This window comes from Leptosomus discolor, chromosome 5 (assembly GCF_034619465.1).
Source record: "Leptosomus discolor isolate bLepDis1 chromosome 5, bLepDis1.hap2, whole genome shotgun sequence".
In the NCBI taxonomy this organism is placed as follows: domain Eukaryota; kingdom Metazoa; phylum Chordata; class Aves; order Leptosomiformes; family Leptosomidae; genus Leptosomus; species Leptosomus discolor.
This window is the reverse complement of record NC_141395.1, coordinates 12,503,717-12,530,797: the sequence shown is the minus strand read 5'-3', so window position 1 is coordinate 12,530,797 and position 27,081 is coordinate 12,503,717. Positions and strand designations below refer to the sequence as shown.

Genomic DNA, 27,081 nt, shown 5'->3' with positions numbered 1-27,081 from the left:
CGAATAGGAAATGTCTCCAGTTCTTGTGGCAGTAACAAAATGTAACTTGGTTCTCTCCCAGCATGGGGCAAATTGCAAATTCATCACTTGTGGACATGTTCACTCTTTGCTTATGTGCATGTTGTAACAGCCTTGTGTTATACCAGGAGGAATAAAGAGCAATTGTTGCTCTGATGTTCAGATAGCAATAGGTATATCTGGAAATACTGCACAGGGATGCTCTGAGCCTTCTCATGCTTGATTCAGAAAATTTGTGCTAGCATAGTGTCCTAATAAACATGGATAAATGACCGAAGGTTGCTCTCTCCATTCCCCATTACTATCACACCAGATAAATGGATCAGACATTCCTAGAAGTTAAATTGTGGAAATATTTTCAACCAGGCAAATGAAGCAACCAGCAGAGACCTATGGAGCTATCCTACGGACAGATTTACTCCTTTTCAAATTGAAACTACTTGATTACAACATTTTCTCAAACTTGTAACCTTCTATAGGTGACCACCAAATTGCTCTTTGTTCAAATTCAGCAGCTATCTCCTTCATCCTGATCCTTGTCTTCCAAGGACAACATAGTTGCAGCTCCACATGCAGCTCTGTCTGAGTTCTAGAAAACTACAATTACAAGCACTACAAAAGGGTTTATTATGAGAATAAAACCTGGAGAGGTTGCATGATGGGAATCAGAAATGCATTCTGCACATGAGCCGGTAGCAATATTGGGAAGTTAACATTAATGTCCCTGTTAGGAAGCCAACATTTACTACAGGAGATGCTTCTCGGAATGAGTGTTTTGTTTGAGGAAAGAGGGATCATTGAAACAATTTCAGCAAAGCCAGTTTGATAATATTTGAAAGGCAAGCCAAGGAAAAACAAGTTTGGTTTTATCTAAAGCAAAGGAATGAATTGCAAATATTTTTTTAGATGCTTCAAGTCTCTTCTCACTCTTGAACATGGACATGGTGCTTGACAATAAGGGGAAGAACTTCACCTGGCACATGCCTTTTCCTCTTTATATGAAAACCTACTTGGAATCGCTTACGTTAAATCCTTTGCGTGACTCATTTTTTGTGGTTAACATGAAGGTATCTGCCTGCATGGTCCATCCCCTTGCCCCTCCTCCATGTCAGTTAACCAAGTAACGTATGAACATCTTGAAGCACCTGGGCATTTTCTATTACAGGCCTGAGATAGATGTGTGACCCCCTCTGCAACCAAATAGGTACACCACTGAGCTACCAGAAGACACTGCCTGGGACACACAGGCATCAGGGTATGGAAAGGACCACGTGCGAGATGGCAGAGGACAGAGCAGTGATCTGGGAACTGAAGACAGAGAGGGGAAAGACAGATTTGTGGCAGGAGACTGGAGAAAGAACAGCACATGACCATCAGAGAAAACAGCCCTTGGAAACAGGAATGCAGCCTGAAGCCTCTCTGTCCTCTGCTCTCAACAGACACCCCCGAAAGCCACTAAATCACATTTTACTCCTCCTGCCTGATCTGTTCCTTTCACAGACTCCTGCTAGCAGCTCCAGCAGCAGAGACAACTAGGCTTATCTCTCCCAGCCATGCCAATGACCCACAAGGGAGGAATGGGGACCCATGTACATGGTGCCGTGCCATGCCACTTCTCTTCCTTTTGTTATTAGCCCCAGTAATCCTTAAATTCAGCCTTCTTCCCGTAAAATACCCAACACCCCAGAAGCAACTAGGAAAAAAGTAGATTTCTCCTACAATAGCCATCAGGGAACAGCACATGAACCTCATCCTGTGTTTAGTCAGAGCTTTTCTTTAAAAATGAAGCCCACTGTGTCTCCTTACACAGACAACGTGCACGCAATAAGGTTGCAGAAGCACCCAGTCCAGCCAGTGCACCTTATCCAGACAGAAGCCTTAGAGCTTAAACACACAGCTTCCTCACTGCCCTTAGGCCCTCACTCCACCCTTCAGTCTTTCATGTCAGACTACCCTTAGCAATGAAAAGATTTTATTAAAGGACGATGCTGATGGAAGATTGTGATGAAGGGCACAACTCAAGCCAACTATTTGTCAGTCTTCAGAGGGCAAGGCATTTCCTTGCTAGTGGGAGCACAATGCCAGTAATAGGCCTTCCCTGTGCCAAAATGTGGGGTAAATGACAGTGGTCAACAAAAGGTCAAATGAAATAATTATCATAGCTATAAAATATTGTGAGATATAAGGCAGTGGTTTAGAAGTACTATTAGCTGAAGCTGACTGGAAGGGATTGACCACACAACCTGCAGCCTGGGCATCGGCAGCTACTATCAGCCCTGGGCCCCAGTCTCTTCATCTGGAAGGCTACTGCTTTATGGAAAAAACAGTTTAGCGTGTAATTAAAATGTTGTAATGGCTTCAGAGCTCTTGATATATTTTCCACTCCATCACTGCCTTCAGACTTACCATCTGATTGGGTTTTGTCCAGCGTTAACCAGGGTATGACCTCAAAAAAGACAAAAAAATGGTTTATTTCTGGGAAAGACAGACAAGAAAAGGGGAGTTATCATTCATTTTATAAGTTTTTTTTTAAATTATTTCTGTTTAATTTTGGTTGAAAAGTACCACAAACTGTGTTATAGGGTAGAGGTGAATACTTTCCTAAGCTCCCATTTCAGCTCCTATTTCCAGCAAGGACTGGCTCAAGACTTCATAGCTGTACAAGGCAAGCTTCGTTTTGTGGCTGTACTCATGATGCTGACAGAAAAGAAAGATGAAAAGGAGCTTGAGTAGCTTCCAGATCCTGCCATCTTCCTCTCTGCTTAGGGACCAACCTGATACCCACCTGCTCCTGCCCAAGCCCCAGGCAGGGAAGCAGGAAAGATGGATACTTGGACTGGAGTATCCCTGTGCCACTAGCTCCTGCTGATTCCAAGAGCCCAGGGCTGATGGGCAGCTCAGCGCAGGCTGGGCGCATAGCTCTAGTTGCTGCCAGGATGCCAGGCTCTGCCTGAGCTTGGCTCTTACCAAAACCACCACCACGGTGGACTGAGAGACCTCCATAAGCAGGAAGTCTAGATGCTTTTTGCAGAGTGCTTTGCATAGCTGCAAAAGCAGAGTGAGGTGAAATGGAGAGAGGAGCAGCTAAGATGCAGAGCCAGGAGGAGAAAATTCCCGAAGTACTAAGCCCAGCTTTCCCATTTTTTGGTCTGTAACGCATTCACAGAATAGTTAAGATACACATGGACAGGCAGCTCAGGTACCAGCAGGAGCTTCAGTGCAACACCCCAGAGATCAGCAGCGTGAGCCTCCCGGGCTCGGGCTGCTTTCACAGTCTGTGCTCAGGTCCATCCCACTGCACCTTGGGTCCTACCACTGCAGGTCATTTAAAACCAGCTCCTGTAATTCAGGTGATCCTTGTTGTGACTGCACTGCTAATGTGCACTGAGGCAGAAGGGTATCACATCACAGGATCTTTCAGATGGCAAAGGAGAAAGTTCTTAACAAGAGTGCAGGAAGGGGATAGATCTGGGCAGAAAGCAAAGGATGACGTAAGGAATAGGAAGAGCTAAGGACAAGGTGGGAAGCAGGAAACCCACATAAGACATTTAAAAACCACACGCACCTACAAAGAATGATTTTGAAGTGCAGCCTGAAACGTCTGAAGATAATAGAGTTATCAAAGGAGGGACACGACACAGCCAGGTTTCCCTGAAAATGTAGGATTATTAAAAATGCTAAATTAAATCATCAGTGTTTCTAATGTAAAAACAAAAAACCAGTCGTGTTCTATTTCAAGACATGTGCGTGCCATGCACGCCAGCCACAACATAAATCAAGCAAGGCAAGAAACACAAACCCTATCACCATCACAACGGTAATGCCAGTCATGAATATAAACACCATGTGTTACTGGAAACCGAACACCACAGGCACTGCATGGGAAACAGAACAAAACCCCAGACTTGGTGAGCCTTAATGACTTATTAAAACAGCAAAGTGCATCTGACTGCATGTGAAGCAAAGCCATGGTATTTTATTGAAACGCACACTACTACAAGAGAAGAAAAAGTTAATGTACCATAATAAAATAATCATTGTTCACTAAATACAAGCATTCACGAGCAAAGGTGTAACAAGAGAAAGCCATTTGCTGTAGACACTGTCTGTCCTTGTCAGTGAATTCACTAAGCTAATTGGTGAGGACAGTGTCTCAGGGTGCTACTGTTATTTTAAAACACCATCCACTGCTATTGATGTTGCATGTCATTAAGTCACGCTATGAACAAGGAAGGAGAAAGAAGAAGGATGGATTGGGATGAAGATGACAAAACTCTCAGTTGAAGGGCTGGTTCGAGCCTTTAACCCCAAACTAGGCTTTCACAGAATGACAGAATGGCTATGGTTGGAAGGGACCTCTGGAGGTCATTTTGTCCAACGCCCCTGCTCAAGCAGGGCCTAGAGTTGGTTACCCAAGACCATGTTTAGGTGTCTTTTGAGTATCTCCAAGGTGGGAGCATCTCTTGAGCAGTTTGGTAAATGAGTCAATTTTCACACTTGGACATCTGTTTAAAAGCCAGTTCCCTGCCAGCACTGTAAGCCCAGAAGTTATTCTCCAGCTCCAGTGGCATAAGTTCATCTAGAAATTCCTAGAACAGACATCAAGATACACCCAGTCTCTCTTTCCTAGCTATAGTCACTTAGGGATGGGATGGCGAGGAGGTCCTCTGTGTGGTCTCTCTTCTGTCCACCCTATGCACAAAAAGGATTTCAGCTTCCAGAAACACTAAGTGAGAACATCTTATAATGCTCTTTCCCTCCTGAATTTAATAGCAGCAACAATAAAAGGACAAACCAAAACAAGATGAAGACAAGTTCACAGCAGTGGCATGGTGACTGTGGCCAGGCAGCGTGTCTAGGTAAAGCAGCACAAATGTGAGCAAGGGCAGCACAGCCCACCAAAGAAGGGTGAGGTGGCCCATACAGATCATCATGCTGAGTGAGAGCTTGGTGACTGATCCAGCAAAGGCTGCAAGCTACTTCCAGACTAACTCAGGTCTCAACAGCACATCAGCCTTGCTCTCTAGGGATGTCTCTGTGACAGGCTAAGTTCTTAGTCTTAGCAATGCAAAAAATGTTCTCCAGAACAGCAGGACATCAGATGGACCTTTTCCTACAGTCATGGAAAAAAATCAAATCACAACAGTAAAATGATACACTTTCTTTCCTAAACTTATATGGTCATTTCAAAGAAGATCCGTTTAGTATTGGAGATCACCTATTGTTTCAAATGAGCCCTAGCACTTCTGTGACACATCAGCTGACACAGGTCCCCCTTGGGAAGAGGGACTCTGTTGTGCACTGTGTCCTGCTCCACCTTAAGGTCAGTCATGCTGGCTCCCACTTGCTCAAGAGAGTGAGAAGGCACATATGTACACAAATGCTGCAATAAGCAAAGTAATACATTAGAGAGAGTAACACAAAATAGGAGGAAATACACACAAACCCCCTACAAAACGAAAAGCCAGAAAACTGTGAGCCTTTTCACCTTTTTCTTTACAGCAAAAGGCTGAAAGCCTCCTGCCCCTGTTCCAACATAGCCAAGAACGTAAACCAAACCCACAGCCCATATTTGAAAAAAGGTCACTCTGCAAGACCATACCACCTGAAACTGTTGACAGAGTAAAAACCGACAAAGCAGGAGACCAGATGGCTCTCGGAGACACTGGTGGCAACGTGCAGACTGCCATCCACAGAGCTACTGCATGACGACAGCAAGGCTCGTTGCAAAGATATGAACTGCAGAACCCTGCCTTTACTTGATTTTCCCATGTTTGCTCTCAAATGAGTGTTACCAGAGGTTAGAACTGCCTGGGGGACTCAGCTGGGAGATGCACATCTCCAGCACAAACTCTCAGCATTTGTGGTTGCAGCTCTCTCTGCGTTAGTAACGTGCTCCTGGGAATGCCCTGCTGAGCGTGTCTGACCCTGCTGACACTCAAGAGCTGCTGAGAAAAATGGCGCCATACTTTCCGTCATGGCCAGTGCTCCTCACTCTGATGCCTGTGATTTCTCCTCCACTGTCAAGACAGGAAATGAGAAGAAATTAAGATCCTGAAATCACCAACCTGAAGGGGAAGACTGTACCAGTCATACAGGGAAAAGTTTTTCCATGACCTTCTTAGGTTTGCAGTTACAAGCATTTCCCAGTTATTGGAACTTAGTTATAGCTAAGCAGTATCAGTACTCATTTTTTATTTTAAACATGAAAAACCTGCTACCCTCTCCCTCTAAACGTCTTGAGTTAAAAGATTTTCCTATTTCAGCAGGCTATATTTAACCAGATTGATTCTTCACTGGAAAAAGGAGAAATAAATAGCCTTTTGGGAAGAAAAATTATTTGAGGAAGGCAAAACAAATAAAGATAGCTATGCAGTGGCTACCAGCCAAACTATAGGTGGAGCACATTATAGATGTCTTTGAGATGAGTGGAAGGAATTTTATTACTCCATCATCGCAAGCCAAATTAGATGCCACTGTCGGTTGAACACAAAAAAGAAATCCAAGCAGCCTAAATGAGATTTTAGGTTATTAAGAAGGAGGGACTTCAGACCTTTTTCATTATCTAAGAAGGCAGTGATGGGAATGTGAAAATTTTTCCAATCATGCTGGTCAGGGGAAAAACCACGTAAGTGAGAAAGGTGCCAAATCTATTCCAACTGCAAGAAAGTTTAGAAAGGCAAAGTTGAAGGATATACACGGCCTTTTGCAGAAAGGCACAAAGGAACCATGCATACTGCTGACCCTGATCATGTGTCTTTGCTTTGGCTCCAAGCAAGCCCAGACTCACCCAGGTCTGCCTGACCAGTGCAAAAGAGCTGGCAGGCCTGTCTGAACTGGAGCTGGATCCAGCCCACACCAAAATAAATCTCAGATTCATTTGTCCCACAAGATAGCTTGAAATCCAGAACTGCATATAAAACAAAAAGGAAAAGCCATGTCATTTTCTGGTTTTCAAACTTCAGGCATGCTTTTTGCTGTGAGCATTCTTGCAGTCTGTTTTCTGGCATTAGCGTGATCTCTGATGTCAAAATTCTGCCAAAAACCAAGAAGAAGGAAGACAGAGCTAAGAGAATTCTGCAAGAAGGGACTATCCATTACCACCACAGCTGTAGGAGTATGGCACTATTCCTCCCTGCCCTCCTTCAAGAGAATGGCTTGCAAAAGTGACTGCAGCCACAGAAGCAGCGCAATAGGAAAAACAACTAAAAATGTTAAGTTTTAAAACAAAAGACAACCTGTTGCATAGAGGCTGTGTGCCAGCAATCAATCAGTCGTCAGAGAAAGCAACAGAGTAATAAACTTTGTCACAGACAGTTAACAGTTTTACATGTACATCCTGGGTCAGGCACATGGGATAGAGATCGAGTAAATTGAATCTAATCAAGTTTGGGATGCTTTCTGTTATATATTGCTCAGGTCTTTGTCTTTGATGGTGAAAGAATGAGCTCTTCATAGCTGTGTAAACTGCATTCAATCTGTTCTTCCCTGGTATCATGGATATTCAGTCAAACAATGATGCTTTTGTACTCCCTACCCAAATAGCTGCAGTAATTCTGCATGCAGCGGTCATTTCAACTTAACCTTACTTCTTTTTCACTCTCTCCGCTAGCTTCCCCAGTGTTCTGTACTTTTGTGATTTATTTACTCTGCAATTTCAGTAAGTCAGGGTTTTCCCTCTGGAGAGTCACTATGTGATGAAAATATTACATGACTATATAAATGTCATAATTTAAAACATTAAGGAGCAACTGTGTCTCTCCTACAGTAATGTCATTTTCCCGAGGACAATCGGTACCAAAATATGCAGACTGTTTCACAGATAAGCTGAGAACGGACAAGTGACGTGACGTTCTGTATACACAATTACCATTTGTGTTTGGGAGCTTACTAGATCAATAATACTGAAGTGGCCATTTGCTGGGAAAACTGATTGCCGAAGAATAGCAACATGAGTCTTACTGCCCTTTTTAGAACAGTCAACATGAGTTGACTCTCTGCCTCCTCATTTCTATACTTTTAAATGTAATCAAGCAGTTGTGTTTTTAAAATGACACCGATGAAACTGCAAAGAGAAATGGACCCAAAGCATATAGAGAAACCTATCTGTGCACCCTTTGTAACGGCCACTTTTCTGAGAAACACCAATGCAACATCAGTGGAGAATTTTAAAATGAAGACATAATTCTTTGTTAGTTATTCTGAAGGGTAAAATGGCTGGCCAAAGAAAATGGTACAGCTCATTAACTGAGGGATCAACTTGTTATTAATTAATATACAAACCTGATAATAAATTTCATAACCAAACATACGATGTTTTCAGTGAAAGGGAGACTGGCTGTAATTTCAGAATTAAATGAAAAGGAAAAAATCCTGCAGGAAATTGCACTCGTTATCTGGTTAGTGTACACTACATTAATATTCCTTACCAGATAAGAACGAGTAATAAACAGATATTCTCAACTCATGAGTAAAGTTCTCCCAACTTTACGAGGGCTATGATTTAATGTGAAGGGGTTTATTTCCTTTTTAAGATGTGATCTACCATCACATCGCAATTGATCAATGGCATTTGAGCTGACATCTATCTTTGGTTCCCTTTGGTGACACAGAAAACTCCAGCTGCCATGGAGAAAGAATGTAAATATAATGAAATTCTGTACAATCAATATCAGCAGTAAAAACACTCCTCCTTAGAAGGCAGTATAGGTAAGCTCATTAAATGAGTGTTTCGATGCAAAGATCGTCCTCCAACAGGGACTATTAAGTTCTATGCACCTCTTCACCCCTAACACGCCTCATATTCCAAATACTCTGCATATGTCCATTATTTCATAGATAGTAAGCAGTGTTAAATCTACTTTGTGGCATTCAGATTATATACTGGAATATCAGAAAACATTTACTCCACTTTTGTTTTATTATGCTGGTCAAGATACCAGCTGTCAAGGCACCCTGAGCCTAATCTTTGACAGCCCATCATTTGATTCTGTGATCAGTTACCTAGCTGGCTCTGTCTCAAATGTCTTTCTTTATAAAATAAAATGGACCATTGCACCTCTAGGTTCTTAAGCACATGAAGTCTTCAAACTGGCATTAAGCAATTGTTAAAATGTCATTGGTGCTAAAAAAGCAACACCACATATTTTGCAGACACAGCAGTATGGTATATAAAGAAAACACATAAAGTGGCCCAAGGTCATGTGCAAAGACCATGGCGAAGCAGGAATGTGAATCCTGGCCTCATGAGTCCAGGGAACATCCACACAAAACCTACTCCTGAGATGCTGGAGCAGGGAGCGTGGCGAGGCAGGTCTGCCCACTGCATATGTCTTTTTAACTTTCCACTGAATCTCCCCTGATTTTTGCAGTCAGTGGTTTCTTCTCATAATGAAGCAGGCATATAATTTTACCTTGATTTCAAGAGAATTACTGTAATTGCCACCACCAGAATAATATATCTGTGTATAAAGAAATGGCTTTTCTCTTGCATTTTCCATTGGAAAATTTAATTTCTGTGTTAATGCATTAAGATATTTCACTAAGCCATTTGCTTGCTACTATCGATATTCACAAAATATCATCTCCAAATGAAGTTCCTGTAAACAGTTATTAGTTTACAAGTGAACTAATAACCAATAAAATCAATAGAGTCTGACCGGATCTTTTCTATAGCATAGAAAGACACCTCAGAGACCTCTTAAAATATGTATTACGGTAATGTGTCTCGGACCATAAAAATAAGAGGGAAGTTACTGTGTCAGATCTTTCTACACCTATGCCAAACCAGTCTAGCTGATTCCTGCTTACTTTCTATGCCACTACAGTAGCAGCAATTTTGGCTTGCGGATTAAAAACAAAAAAAATGAAATAAAGTACTTTGCATTTGAAAGGATGAGTTCAGTTCAGAACAGTGGGTGTCACAACTTCAAAACACTTCTGAACACTCATCTGTTACATATATAAAACTAACTGCTACTTCAAGCAAGGAGCGAAACTGGAGACACAGCTTGCTGGTGTCCCAACCTTATGGTGGCCTTTCACAAAGCTGCATGAAATGGAATTAAAGTGCCATGGAAGACACATGCCCATCTGAAGGCTATAATAGCCGGCAATAAAACTGTGGCTAATGAGTCACAGGACAAACAGGTTGGGACTTTCCCCGCAGGGGGATTCAGGGAAGCCAGAGCTAAATTCACTTGCAGAGCAGGAAGATGTTTGAGCAAACTGTCTCATGTGAAATGTCTTACAGAGTATATACGTTAACAGCAACACAGCTCCTGTCCCTAGCACAGATGCATTCAGGTTTCTAAACAGATGCCTTGGATTAGAATAATTTGCTCTTCCAGATAGGAGTAACCATGACTGTAGTAAAGTGTTTCTAAAACAACGTATCTGTGCTCTCCCTCAGGGGGCTGTACTGTAACTGCACAAACTAACACAGTACAAGTTTCCAGCGTAAGCAGAGCCCAAGGCTGTCAGGCAGAGCCAGAGTGATGGAGAGGGGAGAGGAAGGAAACAGAGCACGCAACTGAAACACAAACCGTAAAGATCTTTGAACAAACTGGAATTTGCAAGATGTGCACTAAGGCAAATAGCAGCTGTGGTATTTATGTTTGTGTAGCTGTTTTTAATGCTCCTATAGTTCAGATATCAAGAGATAATTCTCTATTCTTAAGTACCAAGCCACTCTCCGGAAGCCTGAAAATGCTTAGCACAGCTACTCTATTTCTTATACACCACAATAAACAAACTTGCAAAGGAGCTGCATTCTAAAATCCAGTGCAAAGAAAGAAAGAAAGACGGGGGAAAAAAAAAAAGCAGCAGCCCACACAGCATCAAATGCTGGTAGGCTCAGTGCTAAATAGCAGATGATTCTTACTGAATAACTGACCTAGATTTTGCAAACAATACAGGGAACAAAAATAGAAACCCATTTACATATTGCTGTTAATAACTTTATTTATAGTGTCACAGCTAGAGCACAATAACTGCAGCCATGGCTTAACTTGAAAGCCATTCACTGTGGAAGAGTCAGACAGATACTGTTTTCTCAGTCCTTATGCAACTGAAAAAAAAAACCCCGCTGACAACAATCAGTCACCAGAATCCAGAAAAAAAGTTAACAGCAGTCAAAACCAAAAGCAAATCATCCCCAGGATCCCACTGGCCTCTGCCCCTCCTGGTTACTTCAGACATGCTGAGGTTAACCAAGGACCACTGAGGCTACAAAACCCAGCAGATAAATTTTCACTTCAGTTTGAGCCTCGTGATAGCATCTTACAGGAAATTTGACTCGTTTTTTTTTTTTTTGGGGTGGGGGGAGGTTTGCTTTTCTTATTTTTTTAATTAAGGCATACAGACAGGGCTCAGACTAAGTCAGCAGGTACAATACTAAAGGATGTGTCCAGCATTTAAGAACATCCCTACCACATCCACATTGTCTGCTACATGACTGTAGCCAAATCTTTGCTAGAAGCCCATATTCCTGCCAGCTAAAATACCACTGGCCTGTCACAACAGACTGGCACATCTTTAAGGAACAGAAATGTACACAGAAATTTGTATCCTTGGCTCCTTAGTATCCTGCAAATGCCTGCTATATATAAGTAACTGGAGTGAGAATGCAAGCAAGGAAATTGTCTCTTAAGACCCTTTGACAGAGAAGTGAGAAACATGGGTCTAATTTTTCCTCTGTCTGAATCCAGCCTGAACTGGACAACGGGCTATTTTGGACTGGGAACTGGGGTGCCCTCAGGACCTCCTGCTGCAGCTGCTCATTATGTATAAAATACTCAGAATAATTAGAGGCAGAGACAGCAAGTGCCCCGGTCTGCCCTGCTGATTACGGCACGCTCTGTGGCATGGGACAGTGGGATTCAAGCCGCTGCTGCAGGGTTTGATTCTTTTCTATAAAAAAATTAAACAGAGTTAACAAAAGAGAATGAGGACGCCTTCTTCAGTTAGGGCCTCTCCTAGGAGATGTGGCCTCAAACGCCCTCTGGCACATGGGAAAACTGAATCTGGATAACCTACACCAGCATGTGGGTCGAGCCTCTATGCTCCTGGGTGAGCCTCATCACTCGTGTCTCTTCAGATCTTCACTACCTCTGTATTTTACTTTCTGCCACCTGGAATGTCAACTGAATTAATTAATTCTCTGGGTTTTCATTTTAGTGTGGAAAAGAAAGAAGCCCGTTTGGCATGGCAGCCCAGACGAAATGTAGCGCTAATTCCCCTGTGGATACAGCCAGCAGTCACGAGAAGTCCCCAGCACAAAAAGCGTGTGTGTTTGTGCACACTCCCTGCTTGTTCCTTCTGCACAATTCCTCTGCAGCGCAGGCAGGGGAGAGCCTTTAAGGTCTAGTCGTTAGGATGTTTCTGTAACAGGAGCCAGGCATTTCTGAGCTCTAATCAGCCTCACTACCAAGTAAAATTAAAGAAAGCACTGTCAATCTCAGCACCTCCATTCCCCAGCCCTAACCTCCCTTGTGGGGTTGACTGGTAGCAGTGGATACTTACGCAAGAGTTCGTGAGTGTAAGGTACTAAAAATGCAAGGAGGTGTTTCTAGGCAATGCCCATTATCCAGCAAGATGACTTAGAATTTGTTCAGTTATTAGTAATACAGGAAATGCTGTGTCTGATATACATAATGGAAAAATAAAAAGCTGTGGGACATGACAGACCAACAAAATACAGCTTTTATGATCCTCCATTAGAAATGATCCTTGAATCTGCATGGAAAATAACCTAAAAAGAGATGAAAGAATACATAAAGGACATTTAAATAAGCCAGTGAATGCATGTATTTAAGTGAAATATACTCATTTAATAAATACTAATGAAGTCCATACTGGGCTTCTGCATTACAAAAGCATAGCCCTGGATGATTCTCAGGAGACATGGCATTTTATAGTGGATGAACAAATATTTTCGTCCTCTTATGCTGTTCTTAAAATCAGAGGTTACCTCCAAAATCACACATTTCATCCTTAAACACAGGTTTAGTTTTGTACAGTTGTTCTCTGATATTATTTTATCTCTCTTTTTTTCCAGTTGTTTTTAAGCATTCAGAGAATCATTTTCAATTTACTACTTCCACCACTACATACTTTCAAGGAAAAGGAGCTCAGCAGGTAAGTCACATCTGCAATTCCAAGGTTTCTGGGCTTTGCAAGAAATTTGTAATCGCTTCCAATTTCAATAATAAGTTTTATTCAGTTTGCAGCTGAAAATGACAGAGTACTGGATCTTAAAAACAGAGTATCACTTACCATTTATATTCGGTAACACAACTTTGTCTCTACATTAGACCTGTCATCCTAACTGTGACCTGCTAGCCGCTATTCTGCAGAAGAGAAGATTCTTAAGGAAGAAAGGCAAGGAAGAAGGATTTTTTTCTCCTTTTTAAATTGAAACAAAGTAGAACTATTAAATCAAAAGGCCTCCTTTTCTCTTGCCTGGAAAGAAAATGGATCTCACAAAGGGGCTTAAAGTAGTTTTGAATGCAATCCAGAACAAAAGGTTCCAAATGAAACAGAGTAATTATACTTTTATGGATCAGCATTTGGCTTCTGTTGAAGCCTGATCTGTAACTACAATTGCTCAAGCCCCCTGAGCAGAAGCCAAAGTTTTGTTTGCTTTGTTCTACAAATTAATTCTTATTAGCTCATTCTTCGGAAACAGCCACAGCAGAAAGCAGCCGTGCATTCATGTCTTGTGCCCCCAAGATTGGATGGTCTCCACCAGAACTGCTATGGCACGTAACTGTCCACTATCTAAAACTGTATGCATCTGTTCTCCATTCTCTCATCTCCTTTCCTCCAGTCATTACTAACAATTGCTAAATTTGCTCCTTGCTTTCCAAGGTTTTTTGGTCTTTCCCATCTTTTTTGCCTACCTCCCCACCCTGCAATATCCCATCAGCTCTGTGACATACGTCTCTCATCTCCTTCATGGTCCAAGATGTTACAAAGCATCTCTCTGCATTGCTACTGCATTCAGCACTGATGTATGGGTCAGAAATTAGGTAGTTGTCAGAAGAAGAAGGGTTGTCCTAGTAACCTCCTATTAGCAACTAGGGAGTTCTCTGCAACAGAAGGCTAGGAGAGAATATTTTGCTGATAGTCACATAGATCCAAGTTTCATAAGCGGTCACTGCACCAGGTCTTTGGGCTTGGGTGTTAAACTAGAACTGGTGTTGACAGAGCTGATTTCAAACCCTGATGACACTCCTATATTTAAGGGGTTCACTTTGGCTCAAATAGAGACATCGTTACTGGTCAAGGACATCCTTAGAATTTCTCAGTGCCTTTGAGAGCCTCAGATATTTGCCAAACACACATACAGCAACCACAGACAAAGATCCCTGCTGGCCATGGTATCATTCCTGCATCTTGTTTGCTTTCTAAAGCATATCACACATACCCTTTCCAATTTCTGAAAACTATTTGAAAACTTCCAAGTCCTCAGAACCTACATGGTCTCACAAATTCTTATTCCCACCATTTAAACCTGTGTGCATCTTTCTAGGGTTTTGTAACACAAACACAAATGGACACAGAAAAATCTCAACTTCCTAAAAAGAGTATCTCTATCATTTCACAAGGCCAATGCTCTGTCGATGGTGTGTGAGAGCTGAAATTCATTTAATCTCTTTGGTCTTCTGCCTCCTGTGCCATTTTGTGCAGTCCTCTGTTGCTTCTCATTTCTGTTAGCTCTGCTTCTGAAGTGACCTGTTCTTAGCTGAATTACAGCTTTCAGTCACTGGAGGACATAGACTCAAGACTAACTTGAGTCACAGGATACCAGACCACCCGAGAGCTCTCCTCCACTAGTTGGTTTCAGCTTTTGTCTCTTCTTCATCATTTATCCAGTGTCAAAATTACATATAAACCAGTAAGAACAGATGCACAAATTAGCAACAATTGTTGAGGGATATAAATATACTACAAGACAAAAGAAGTTAATCCATCCCCATCCAAAACTATCCCTCTGTTTTACAGCTTCTGTAAGAGGGCTTTAAATAGTTTTGCAAAGTTCAGTGCATTACAGAATAAAAAGTTTAACTGATTCTTGCTTTTCAGTCATTATAGTCTAAGGAGGAAGCAAAAAGGTAGGATGATTTTAACAAGAACCTCTTCAAATATTATATAAACTCAGTGTTCTTAAAACCACTTTGCATGTTAACTACATGATAAAGTAGTTCATTAACTGAAATTTAACCAAGTCTTTACAGGAGGAAAGCAAGGCTGTACAAGCAAGTCTTTACAAGTAAAGTTTTGGTCAGAGAAGACTAAACTTCTCTTGTCAAGGTTACTCCAGAATAGAGAAGACGGGGAGGTGGATTAGTTTTAATAAACATAATTTGATGCATTTTTTTACTATAAGTTTGATAAATCTCTTTTTACTATCAGGTCAATCAGCAGTCAGACTTACATTTTTTAAAAATTTAATTTATTTTTAGTACTACTGAAGAAAAAAAGAGAACCCAAATAACCTTGATGAGTTAAAATACTGCTCTGTAAACTTCTACGGGCACCTTCATTATTCTCTCCAAATTACTATTCACAGTATTTCATCATTAAAACATCTAACACTCTTCAATCTATCACCCTGTGAACTTCACAGGCCCGTGTGTAAACTCAGAATAGCAGGGTGTGAATTATACATCACAGGCCTTTCCTAATTGCCGATGGCTTGCTGGTGGTTGCAGATCAGCAGTCACCTGGCACGCCGCACTTTTGGGATGTTATCTTTATTACAACACACGTGTTTAAGTACTGCATCCAGCAGGGTGCCTTGCAGACAGTTATTTATCTGTTTTGTCCTTTGGAAGGTACAAGGCTCTCTCATGCCCCTGAAGACACCAGGAGTTCCCAGCAGGGACCAAGATCACAATATATTCCCAGTTCAAACAGAAGGAACTGCAGACAGTCAGATGAGTATTCAAACAAGTTGGCGCGTATTTGTTCTTCTTAAAGGGTGCTGTGCACATGCACAAAGAGGTAGATTTGATAAAATATATAAACCTGCTCTATTCTTTGGCTTGAAAGTTTTCAAGACTGAACCATCGACACACACATATTGAAAAGAGGGAGAGATCCTGGGCTGAAACACCCTCTTTAATATTAACGGCCAGATTTATTGCACAGCTTCAATGTCAAGTTCAGGTGTAACAACAGCTGCAAAATAAGCGAATTCCTTTACACAGGGACTTTAGCTCAAATGCCTTTCTCCATAAGACACTGATTTTTCCTCCCAAAACCAATAAATTGGCTAGGAAGAGTCAAGCGATTAGTGGCAGTAAGAGCAGAGTAATTCACCTTCATCCATGGCTGAAACCTACTTTCACACTTCCTAAAAATTATTCCTAACTTAAAAAAAACCAAAAATCATTACTTTTTCTGGAAAATTAAAAAGGCAAGATTCACTCCAGGCAGACATAGGTGAAGCTCCCAGGAGCTGGCTGCTGACAGGGAAAGAGAAGAGTTCCCATGCAGGTAAAATTCACTGCTGTCATTTGGGGAAAGGCGTGGGAAGGCTGATCGTTTCCCTCCTACTCACTTTTCTCAGCCTACAGCCTCAACTAAAAGTTATGGCAATTAAATGCAGAGGGCCCTTAAATCCACATGAAACCCACACAGTTTCCCCCCACCTACCTTCTACTAAAAAAATAACCTTCTACTGCTGCTGGGCATATGCCTCGAATGAAGAAAAGGAAGGTAGAGGTCTTGCTAAGGCTTGATGCTGGGAAAAAACTGACCCACCCATGAGGACATTTTGGGAGGAGATCAAAGCTCGTGGACTGGCAGGGACAGCAGTACCAGGAAGCAAGACATGGATAAAACCTGCTCTTGGGCTTCCTCCTGCTTAACGCTGCTCCTCCTCATCTTCAAACATAAACCATCCATTTTCATTCTGCCTCCTCCCAAAAAGGGGAGAAGACAAGGAGGGAGATGGACTATAAAGTAACTAATAAAACCAGTTACTGCTCCTGCCCTTTCCTGGCAATGAGGCCTTCCACAGAAATTACATAAGCTTTGGCTGAGACAAGACATTTGGGGAATCATTGAAAATATAGATGGAAGAACTGTCAGAAATTTATACACACCATACTGTAGTTTTATTTATTAAAGATGGTAAAATTAAACTGGTTTCTGCTTAGCTTCAATAACCTCTCATGAAAAAGCAGGAAAACAGTATTGGGATGAGTTCCTGAACAAAATCAGCCTGTTGGCGTAACTACCTCCAAAGGCAACCTGCTGTCTGACCCAGGCTTGGTAGGATATGGCTCATTACAAACCCATTTAGCACTTCAAAAAGCACTGTTAGCAAGCCAGAAAAAACAGCCTCATGCCTATACTCACCAAAAAGAATACATCACTAAGCAGCACATTGCTTTGGCAAGCCATGGCACTAATATGTCCAGTAACAGCTGGGAACCCTCCTACTAGCTGCAATCAAAGCTCAGTTTTGTACTACTATTTATATTAAGTCCTTTAACACCAAGAAACACTAAGACTAGATGTCCTGTGTGCAGGGAAGGAGGAAAAAGACGTTTGCTTAGTTGAAATTTTTACAAATTTCATAGCACACAACTACACAGCACCTTGCAATCTAAGAATTTAACATGCTTCAACGGCTGCTCTGAATATCCTGACACTCAGCAAAAGTGCAACTATCTGGTCATTTTTAAGTGGAGAATTTTTGGTGTTAGAATGTAATTAGATCAGAAAACTAGCTAAAAATGTTTTTCATTTACAAAACTGAAAGCAAATGGGCTATTTCATTTCTGCAAATGGTTTAGTTCAAGTTGTCAAGATGTTTAAAAAACTCCAAGATCAGGTTAATGTTGTTGAGTACATGATTCATAAGAATTATGTGAAGGGGAGAAGAGGAAACTGTCACTTTCACTGCGCTTAGATGCCAGCCCTAAAATAAGCTGCTTGAAACAGTTGTCAAAGGAATTTCAATGACAAAGCCAACCTTTATCCCTTCACAGAGGACTTCAAACCTCCTTTTATAGCATAGATTACTATATTTGGCCAAACCTAGATAACATTAAAGCCATTATCACTGCAGTGAGATACTATAAATAGCATTAGTAAAGGAAAACGTTTAAAATTCTGCCTGGGAAGCATGATAGATAAACAATATAATCTATGCATATTTTAGGGTTTGTCTGTCAGACATAATCTCATTCATGATAACGTGAACCAATTTAGTTACATAATTAACCTTGTTGTTTACCCAAAGTTACTTGCATAGTCTTGGGAACTCCTTTCCTGATTGCATTTGACAATAGACTTTATATTTAACACACATATATGTGGGAAAGGTCAAATCACACTCTGAGGTTCTGGATTTGTCGAAGTTAATTCTCATTCAATAAATCAGGACAGGAAACTGTTTTGTTCTCTATTAAAAGGTTCTGTTAATTTGCATCAAAAAAGAGTGTATTAAGCCCAAACATCTTCATCTTAGCTTCATCATCACCCTAAATTCTTCAGAAGAACATAATCCTGAAACAAATTTTGCTGCCAAAAAGTGCCAGGAAATTATATTTTCTTTGTGGATAAATTAGTTTCTGAACTTTACTTTCCATAACAATAAGCAGGAGATTATGAACTCATTCACAGGAAGTCCTGATAAGGCTGTAAAAAGATTTGCTTTTACCCATTCAGGTCAAAAAGACCACTGTATTTTGCATAAATACATCATCTTTCCCCAAACAGAGAGACAGCCCACCCTCCAAGAGAAATGTAATACAGTAAGCAATATCACGGCAGAACTGTCCCTTATTAAGGGATCACGGCTGTGTTTTACAGACATACTACTGGCACCTAAGGAAGATGTCTTTTCTGCACAGGTTTTAAATTGATTTATTAAAAAAAAAAAAAAAGCCTAGGAAAAAAAAAAGAAGCATCTAACCTAGTATCTAAAACTAAGCATATCACAGCAGAACTGGTCATTTAAAGACATCTCATTTTAAAACAGGAACAGAAAAAGCAAATGGTAACTTTACATAATTTTAGAACAACATTTTCTGCTGGTAGAGTGGTTTGAGTTCGACTTTTAATTAAAATTAGAAGTGGTCCCAAAAGCCCAGACCCAATCATCCCTGAAAATTAAAATATTTAATCTTGTCTGGAACAGAATTTAGCAAACCACTTCTCCCACACAAAATGTCAAACCAGGCTGAGTGCATGAGGCTGAGCTCCTGCACCTCCCGAGTTCAAAAGGCCAAAGTTAAACCCGGCTGGCTGGAAACCTCCAGTGTCAGTGAGGCTCATGATTTCTACATTGTCTGTGAAATCAGTGAGCAATCTCCCCCTGAAGATCCAGTAAAAATTAAGATCTCAGGCTCCAGGCATTACGATGGCAATCAAACTTTTAAATCAATAGGTAATGAAAATTCCTATCCATTATACTCTCATTTATAATCTACTCTTTTAACTAATCTGGGAGAGTGGGAAAAGAGAATCACTGGATACAGCTGATGGAGGAGGGAAACCCGCACCTCTGCAGACACACAGACCTTCCCACATCTATGAACAGTGGAGGAAATGCTTCTACTCATAAATCATCAACAGGAAGCCACATTCAATGGCTGGGCACAGCACCCTTGCACCAACTTCACGTACTTCTCAATTGCCTTGACACAATAACCTTTAGCTCATAAAAACTTAGATCTTATGACATTTTAGTACAGTAACAAAAACAAAACAAAATTGCTTGCAGTGTTCTCATCTCAAAAGCCTTCCCTTGAGCATTTCCCCACGAAAAGCAAGGAGAATGCTTGCTTTTATTCAGCCAGTTCATTAATAACACATCATTGAGATGCTACCCCCCACCACCAGTGTGTTTCTGTGTGCACGTAAATGCTTCAAAATCATCCAGTCATTCCCACTAGAGGTGGTTTCAGTGCACCCAGGCAAAAGCAAAGGCTCCATGCTGAACTCCTAGTGTGAAATGAGTCATTTGTTCCAAATCATATTTCCTTTTTTCATTCGTACTTAGCTCTATTCATTTCCCTAAAGTACATCAAGATGAGATGTTCCTAAGTTACCTTCTATTTGCTCTCAGTACGTAGACTATTTTATTCCTATTTCTCATCTCTGTTTTCCAGCCTTTTCCATGATCTCTGTGGGCTTTGATTTAGGACTTTGTAGGCACAGACAAAAAGGAAGATAGGTTGTTTCCGCTTACAAGATCTTTTAACCCCTCAGCCTCCCTTTGCACTGGAAACAGTCAGTATCTGCAAGGGCTTGATTCCTAAACACTCATTACCATGAGGAATAAAGTTAAAACTACCTTTAGGCTGCAGAAGATAATCTGTTATGGAAATGTTCAGATTATGCAATAAATACGCAAGATGTGAAAATTAAACATTTGCAAGCTTCCCGTTAGCTACCCATCAGGACAGTGCAGGATGCATATATTGGTGCATATACCCATTTATGTGTACATGTTTCACCTTTCATGTTACTTCACAGCCATAACTAAAAATCATAGCAAACTGTTTACTCTTTCAACACTCTGGGTCTTGTGTCATTTTTTCTCGTATCTTTTGAGATCTCCATGTCTCCATAGCAGCCATTATCTTTGGGCAATTTTTTCCAATCATAATCATTCCATCAGATTCCCCTCTTGCTTTAAAAGTGTTCATTTATAAATTTAGTTTATTATTGGTTTTTTAGCTTTTGTTTGTTTAGTGATGTAGTTAAAATTTGAAACAAGTATAATCCTAAAGAGATAATCACCTTTACTAAGATTTGACTGTACTGAACAACTTTCAACCCTGCCAACAATGACACATGGAAATTGATGTGAAAGACTATAATACCATACTGACTAGTCTCATGTCATATCTATCAAATTGCATTCAGTTTGAATATCAAACTGACCTTTGAGTACTGGAAAAAAGTAATTTCTTTATTGAGAAAATTCACAAACGGCATCTATCACAAGAAATTTACACACCTTCTTGAACACGCTCAGTGCCATTGAGGAAAAAATGAGTGTGAAGACACAAAACCTAATCTAACCTACTGTAGCACATACTCTGCTGAGGGCACTCTGTATGGCCTCTTCTCCTCACCTTCACCACCATATGTATTCTTTATTTTTTATCACTGGACCATTACTGTCTTTGATATCTGATAATGGTTTCGTCTTCAGTATTGCTAATGGATCTTTATCTGTTTACTGTGTCATAACCAAAATATGAAGAGCTGACCTGAAGTCCATCCAAGCCAGCACACATATTTACACTGATTTCAGTGCGTTTTATATCAAACTCTACATTCAACAGTGAGCAACCTCCTCCCAATTTTCTGCTTGTACATTACTTCTCCCCACTACCCTCAATGCTAAGAAAATGTCTTCAATTGCTTCAGAATTTCATCTGAATTTCACCGCATCAACTATTAGAGATTATGCAGGGTGCAGTGTATTAGAGATTTAAGAAATCCACTTTTATTTTTGAGCAACAAGTATCAGAAAATATAATGCACCAACATACTTAAAGTTACATAAAAGAGAAGGCTATGCAAGCAGCTTGCAGGAAAACCTCTTGTTGGAAGGGGAGATGGAGAGGGGAAGAAGGGAAGCTCTCTGTTCCCAGTCCCTGTGTCTCAGTAAAAGTATTTATAGACTGTCAGAGCTCTTACACAGTTCCAGAACCTGGCTTAGTAGAGAGATAAGTGATCCCCAAAGAGGTCAGTTACAAAGGCGAAGATAAAATGCTTCAAGACTAAGTTAAACTTAACTTTGTAACTGCAGCTCGTAAAGATATAAAGCAACTAAAGTACCACTTTATTGCCTCTTCCCTGGAAAGCGGACAGAGGGAACCTGGTGATGTTCAGAAGCTCATGGGGCTGGACTACCCCAGCAACTTGGACTGGGTTTGATTTTTCATGACTTGCCAGACTGGATGCCAATTGCTTCTGCTCATCCAGGTAGACTAAGGAGCAACACACAACTGAGTGACTGAGCATGTGCCAAGGGCTGTCGCTAATGGATCCCCTGCTTGTTATTCCAAACTGACAGAGACCACTCCAGTGATCTTAACCTCAGCTGGGCTCTGCAATTCATGCCATGGAAAGCATTGCCAAACTTTAACTTGCATCCCGTCGTGGCTTATCAGAAGGGCACTTGTAACCACCAAAAAATAACTAAGCCCAAATATACCACTTTCTAAAAACCACCAAGACTCACTCCAGGAAAGGAAGAAAAAAGAAAAATCTAAAGAAAGGGATCAGTTAAAGTGACTTCTCAAAGGAAGATGTTGCAGGAATGTGTCAATCTCCTCCCGAACGATAAACAAACTTTTAAAAGTCAACTGGTGACACTTTAGAGTCTTTGCACTTATTTTGCATTATGTGTCACTGTCATCTTCATCCCTGGGTGTTAAGCACCAAGCACTAGGAGGGTCCCTCCTCCCCAGCAGCTGGGAGACGGGCTGCTCTTCTTACCTGACATTGTCATGCTTCTGGATGTAGATCTTATGAAACATCATATCTTCCTGTTTGGCATTAATGTCAGCTTTCATCTCCATGGCAACATGTCGAGGAAGTACAGAGAGCAGGAGACGCTCCTGTGGAGTCAGACAGATGAACCAATTAAAATACCTACTGCCCAGTTAACAAACACACTTTGTTCCTTACTGGGGAGAAATGAGTCATCAGTTTGGTGAGAGATGAGTACAACCAAGTGAAATGGTCTCCATAAACCCAGCAGCTGATCCTCTAACAAGTCATATGCAATTCTGTCCCAATCCCACAATAAGAATTCAATGATTTTAGAAGAAAAAAATATGATTTTTCATCCCAGCTGCACTGGACTTGTGATTCATGGTTGCCAATTCTTGCACATGAAGGAGCTATGCAACCCCAAAAATGCCTGTGCACCACTCTTGGAAGGACTCTGATAAATGATACCAACCTCCCACACAGCCTCTCCACACCACCATGAAGTCTTCCTTCACGTAACACCAGAGGACTCATACCCCAGCAACCTTGGGCACCATTTAAAATTCCTTCCTTTCCTATCTAATCATCTAAGCACATTCCCCCAACAGGCACAAACCTGTTCTTAGCAGCTGAAAAGTCCATAGGAATGCCCTGATAAAACTAGCAGGAAAAGTTAGCGCAACTATACAATGCAGTGTTATACTTCTACACTTAAAACTGCTATTAGTGCCCAACTGCATTAAGACCTGTAAACACACCCACTTACCTACAACAGTATTTTCAATAACCACTTCTGTCATCAACAATTCATGGCTCTCCACCCTCCCTTGGCACTTTTGTTTACTGATAATAGCCTTAGTGTGACTTTCATAATATTGTTTTGTAAGCTGCTCCATATAAAGTTTTGCATGCTAGGCAAAGATTGGTTACATGACAAAATGAAGACTTTCTGGTAATTTTCATAAAACCTCACACAAAAGCCTGTGCTTGTTATTATTCTAAATTTGGTGGCAATTTCACGCAGAAGCTATAGAATTTAAATCTGCAGGTAATATGTGCCCCAGGGAGGCATTTGTGTATTCCAGGAATCACACCTGAGAAATTCTGCCCAGACCTTCGTTTTATTCCCACTCACACCCCTCGCAGTTCAAAAGAAGTTTTTGCTATGGCTGAAGAAGGTGGGGAGCATCTCCTTTGGGATCAGCTCCACTGTGGTCTAACCTGCAGGCAGTGCTCTGGAATAGCTGAAGAATCCCAAAAGCCTGTGACGCTCTCATCTTTTATTTTTCTTTACCTCCAGTGAACGAAGAGAAGGGCCTTCGTTCCTGACGACACATGCACAATGTGGCGTAAACCAAGGTCCCTAACCTTATCTAACAGCTCATTTATTCTCAACAACACAGGGAAGAGCAGGGCTCAAAAGCAGTCCTGACTCAGAGGAGTCAGCAATCCTGTACTAATTATTCAAGTCACCAAACCTCTTGCCCATACTACAATTATAGGCATTCCTGGTTTCTAATTCCTAGTTTTAACTGAAAGTTCCCCATTTATTTCTTCCTCTAAGGAGAGAAAGGAACTTCGGGGGAACCAGAGGAAGATGAATTTACTGGAAATGTGCTCAGCACGCACTAAGACCTTTTATAGTCTGCGGCACTGCCCAGTATTTCCTTTTTTTCCCCTTCAATGTGTGTCTTAAAGAGATTGACTCTTGCCTTCAGTCTTTAAAGAGGTAGTAATAACACAGAAGATGATGCGTTGGAGGGATTTCTATCTCCTCTGCTCAAAACTGCAGCAGTCCTGACAAGATACTTGCTTTTTAAAGTACTCTCACCTTCACTAGCATATCGCAGGTGCTAAGTTACATATCCACATGATTTGCTTTTTTTTTAAAAAAAAGATCATGAATCATGCACATGTCCTCAGGCTTCTGTCAGCTATTAGCATACTCCTTGAGTGCAAAAGCACAACACATTTGTATGCTTTCCAGAGTAACTGTTGTATACGCTGTTGTCATTTGCATATTATAATAGGCATCCTCAAATGTGTGAAAGCTGCTATTTTACGTGTGATTTTACACCTCCTCTAAATAACTCGGAGCTTAATGGGCGGTTCAGGGGCACCCACAGGTTTGGAACATTCCCTGTAGGCACAAGAGCGTGGAGGGATGTTTTTTTTCACTTGCTTGCAAAACAGGGACATGTTCAGGGGACTGAGTTTCTCCTACTAGTACTCCAAGAGATTTTCACATACATTTCTGAGTAACTTTTACTTGAGAGAACCCTACTCTTCCTGACACCATAGGCACTTGCCAGATTAAAACACCAATATTTTCAAGACATTTGAGATCTCCAGGAGATGAACTAAGACCGCTCTCAACTATCACAATCAGGGATTAAGATAGGCTTATCAAGTGAAACAAAATGTAGCACATCATCCCTTCATGCAGTAACTAATTAGGAAGTTGAGCCACGTTACAGAGCTGGGCATTATCTTTATTCAGTTTGTTGGGAGCACCACGATCACTGAAAATAACCTCTGAAGCTAACAGGAGGAGGCTGTAACAAGTGCCTTTGTAAAGCACAAGCGCCTTTGTAAAGCACAAGCCATGTTAAAAGACCTTCAAAACAACAAAATCCCTATGTTTTATTTCAAATGGAGCACAGTCTCCATCAGAGCACAATTTTCATTTTGGTATAATGACTAGAAAGTACTGCAGCCCTCACTGTAAAATCACTTATTATGCATCAGCGAGGTGACTGGGACTGCTGTTTTACAAGTATAACAAGGCAGCATTCTGACCTGATAAAAAAAGCAAGAGCAAATTCATATAGAATTCTCACTTCAAAATAAGATGCAAGTATAGTTCCACTGAATTATACATTAAACAAATGCATCCCGAGGAGCACTAGTCTCTAGAATAGACACAGATGAAAGAGTACAATACAGATCTACTCTGTTTACAGATGTACACATAGATACATGTATATGTGGGCACACACATCCTTACGATGACTCTGTACTACATAGGAATTTTAACTATTTATACTCTCCCAAGATTACCTCAAAGCACTACAAATACTTAATGTCTTATGACTATCCATTTGTCCTCAGGTTTAATAACACTTATTTTTCACCGCAAGTTAAGTCATGCAGAGAAGAAGAAAGGAAGGAGAGAACAACTTTTCAGAGACAGAAGACCAGCAATGCTAGAAGTAAAACTGTGCAGTCCCGATAACCCAACTCTTACTCAAATCCTAAATATTTGCTCACTACAAGAACACCTATTTTTTTCTTCCAAGAGTCTTTTATTCTGGGCAAGCAATAGTCATTCCTGTTATGGCTCTGCCCTAGGTTATCTCAAATAACGAAATCACAAGAAGTCTCTCTTCTGCATTGGACGTTCTGGATTTTTATTTACTTTCTTCCTAATTCTGGGTGCTGGTAGGTGCTTAATAAAGGAAAATACACATTCCTTTGCCAGGGATAATCTGCCTGTCTTTAATAGAGAACAGCACTTAAGAGCACCATCAGATCTCCAGAAACCAGCAAGTGACAATAACAGTGTTGGGCTGTGCAGTTGTCTTTCCCTCCACCCCTGTTTGGATACTGGCTCTCCCAAATGAGGGCTAAACTGCCCTTATTTGTCACCTCAAGATTATCTCAATGCATTATGCATAGGGATGCCTCTGAACTGAACTTGGAGATCAATGTCAGTGCAGGCTGTAGTAGGAAATAATCTTATTAGGAGTTCCCAGCTGCCAGGACCCACAGTTACTGCTGCAAGTACTGGAGAGTACTTCCAAGTGACTGGCTTTGACCCATGTTATTCTCATGTCCTGGCTTTCTTCTGTATGGTATAGTACTTTCTGGGGAGGAGGAGAAGAAAAAGGCATAAGGCTAGGGCATTTGTCAGGGCTTTTTTCATTAACTACTTCTAACACAGAAAATTCTAAATCCAGAACAGCACAAGCATTTGAGCCATGCTGCTAAGACATTCTCTCAGCAGGGAGGACAGAGCTGTAATCAATAAGTAAAATGGGGTACTCTCTTGGCTCAATCCTTTCCTCCATTTCAAGGTGTGAAAGGAGGAGCAGCTGCTCGTTTCACCCATCTGAGACTACACTAGTTACAAAGGAAAAAGGAGCCTTGATGTGAATCTCGTTTTCATACATATACTATGAAAATAAAGGATTCTGTGATTCTGTGTACATGTTATTTCACAGTAAGGGTCAAACAGCAGGTATGTCAGCCAGAAGTACCTAATCAAACACTGCCAAAAGGCAAATCCATAGATGGGTTGAGAGATAAGGGAAAATTAAACTGTGTTGTCACAGAGATGCAAAGACACTCCAGCTGATTCATTCCGCTGACCTCTTCCCCAAACCCACAACCAAGCCCTGAGATATCTCCCAAGAGAAGAGTGGAAGTCCCGTTTCATGGTTCATTTCAAATTGGACTGGACAGACCACTACGAGATGCAGCGCAGAGATGTGTGTTAGCAAGGGAACAGTCAAGCTGTCCCAAAAGGTCTTTTGTATCTAATTCTGAAGACACAAGATTCGTTGCAAAAGAACCCACAAATGAATT

General features: G+C 41.1%; 1 protein-coding gene across 1 annotated transcript in view; it reads right to left on the bottom strand.

Annotated features, from left to right (window-relative positions):
• Positions 1–27,081, bottom strand: part of ADCY5 (adenylate cyclase 5) — a 219,862-nt gene that overhangs the window by 59,301 nt on the left and 133,480 nt on the right. The window contains exon 3 of the mRNA XM_086466303.1: positions 22,498–22,619. Coding sequence (XP_086322429.1) covers positions 22,498–22,619 — 122 coding nt within the window. The remainder of the gene's footprint in view (positions 1–22,497; positions 22,620–27,081) is intronic.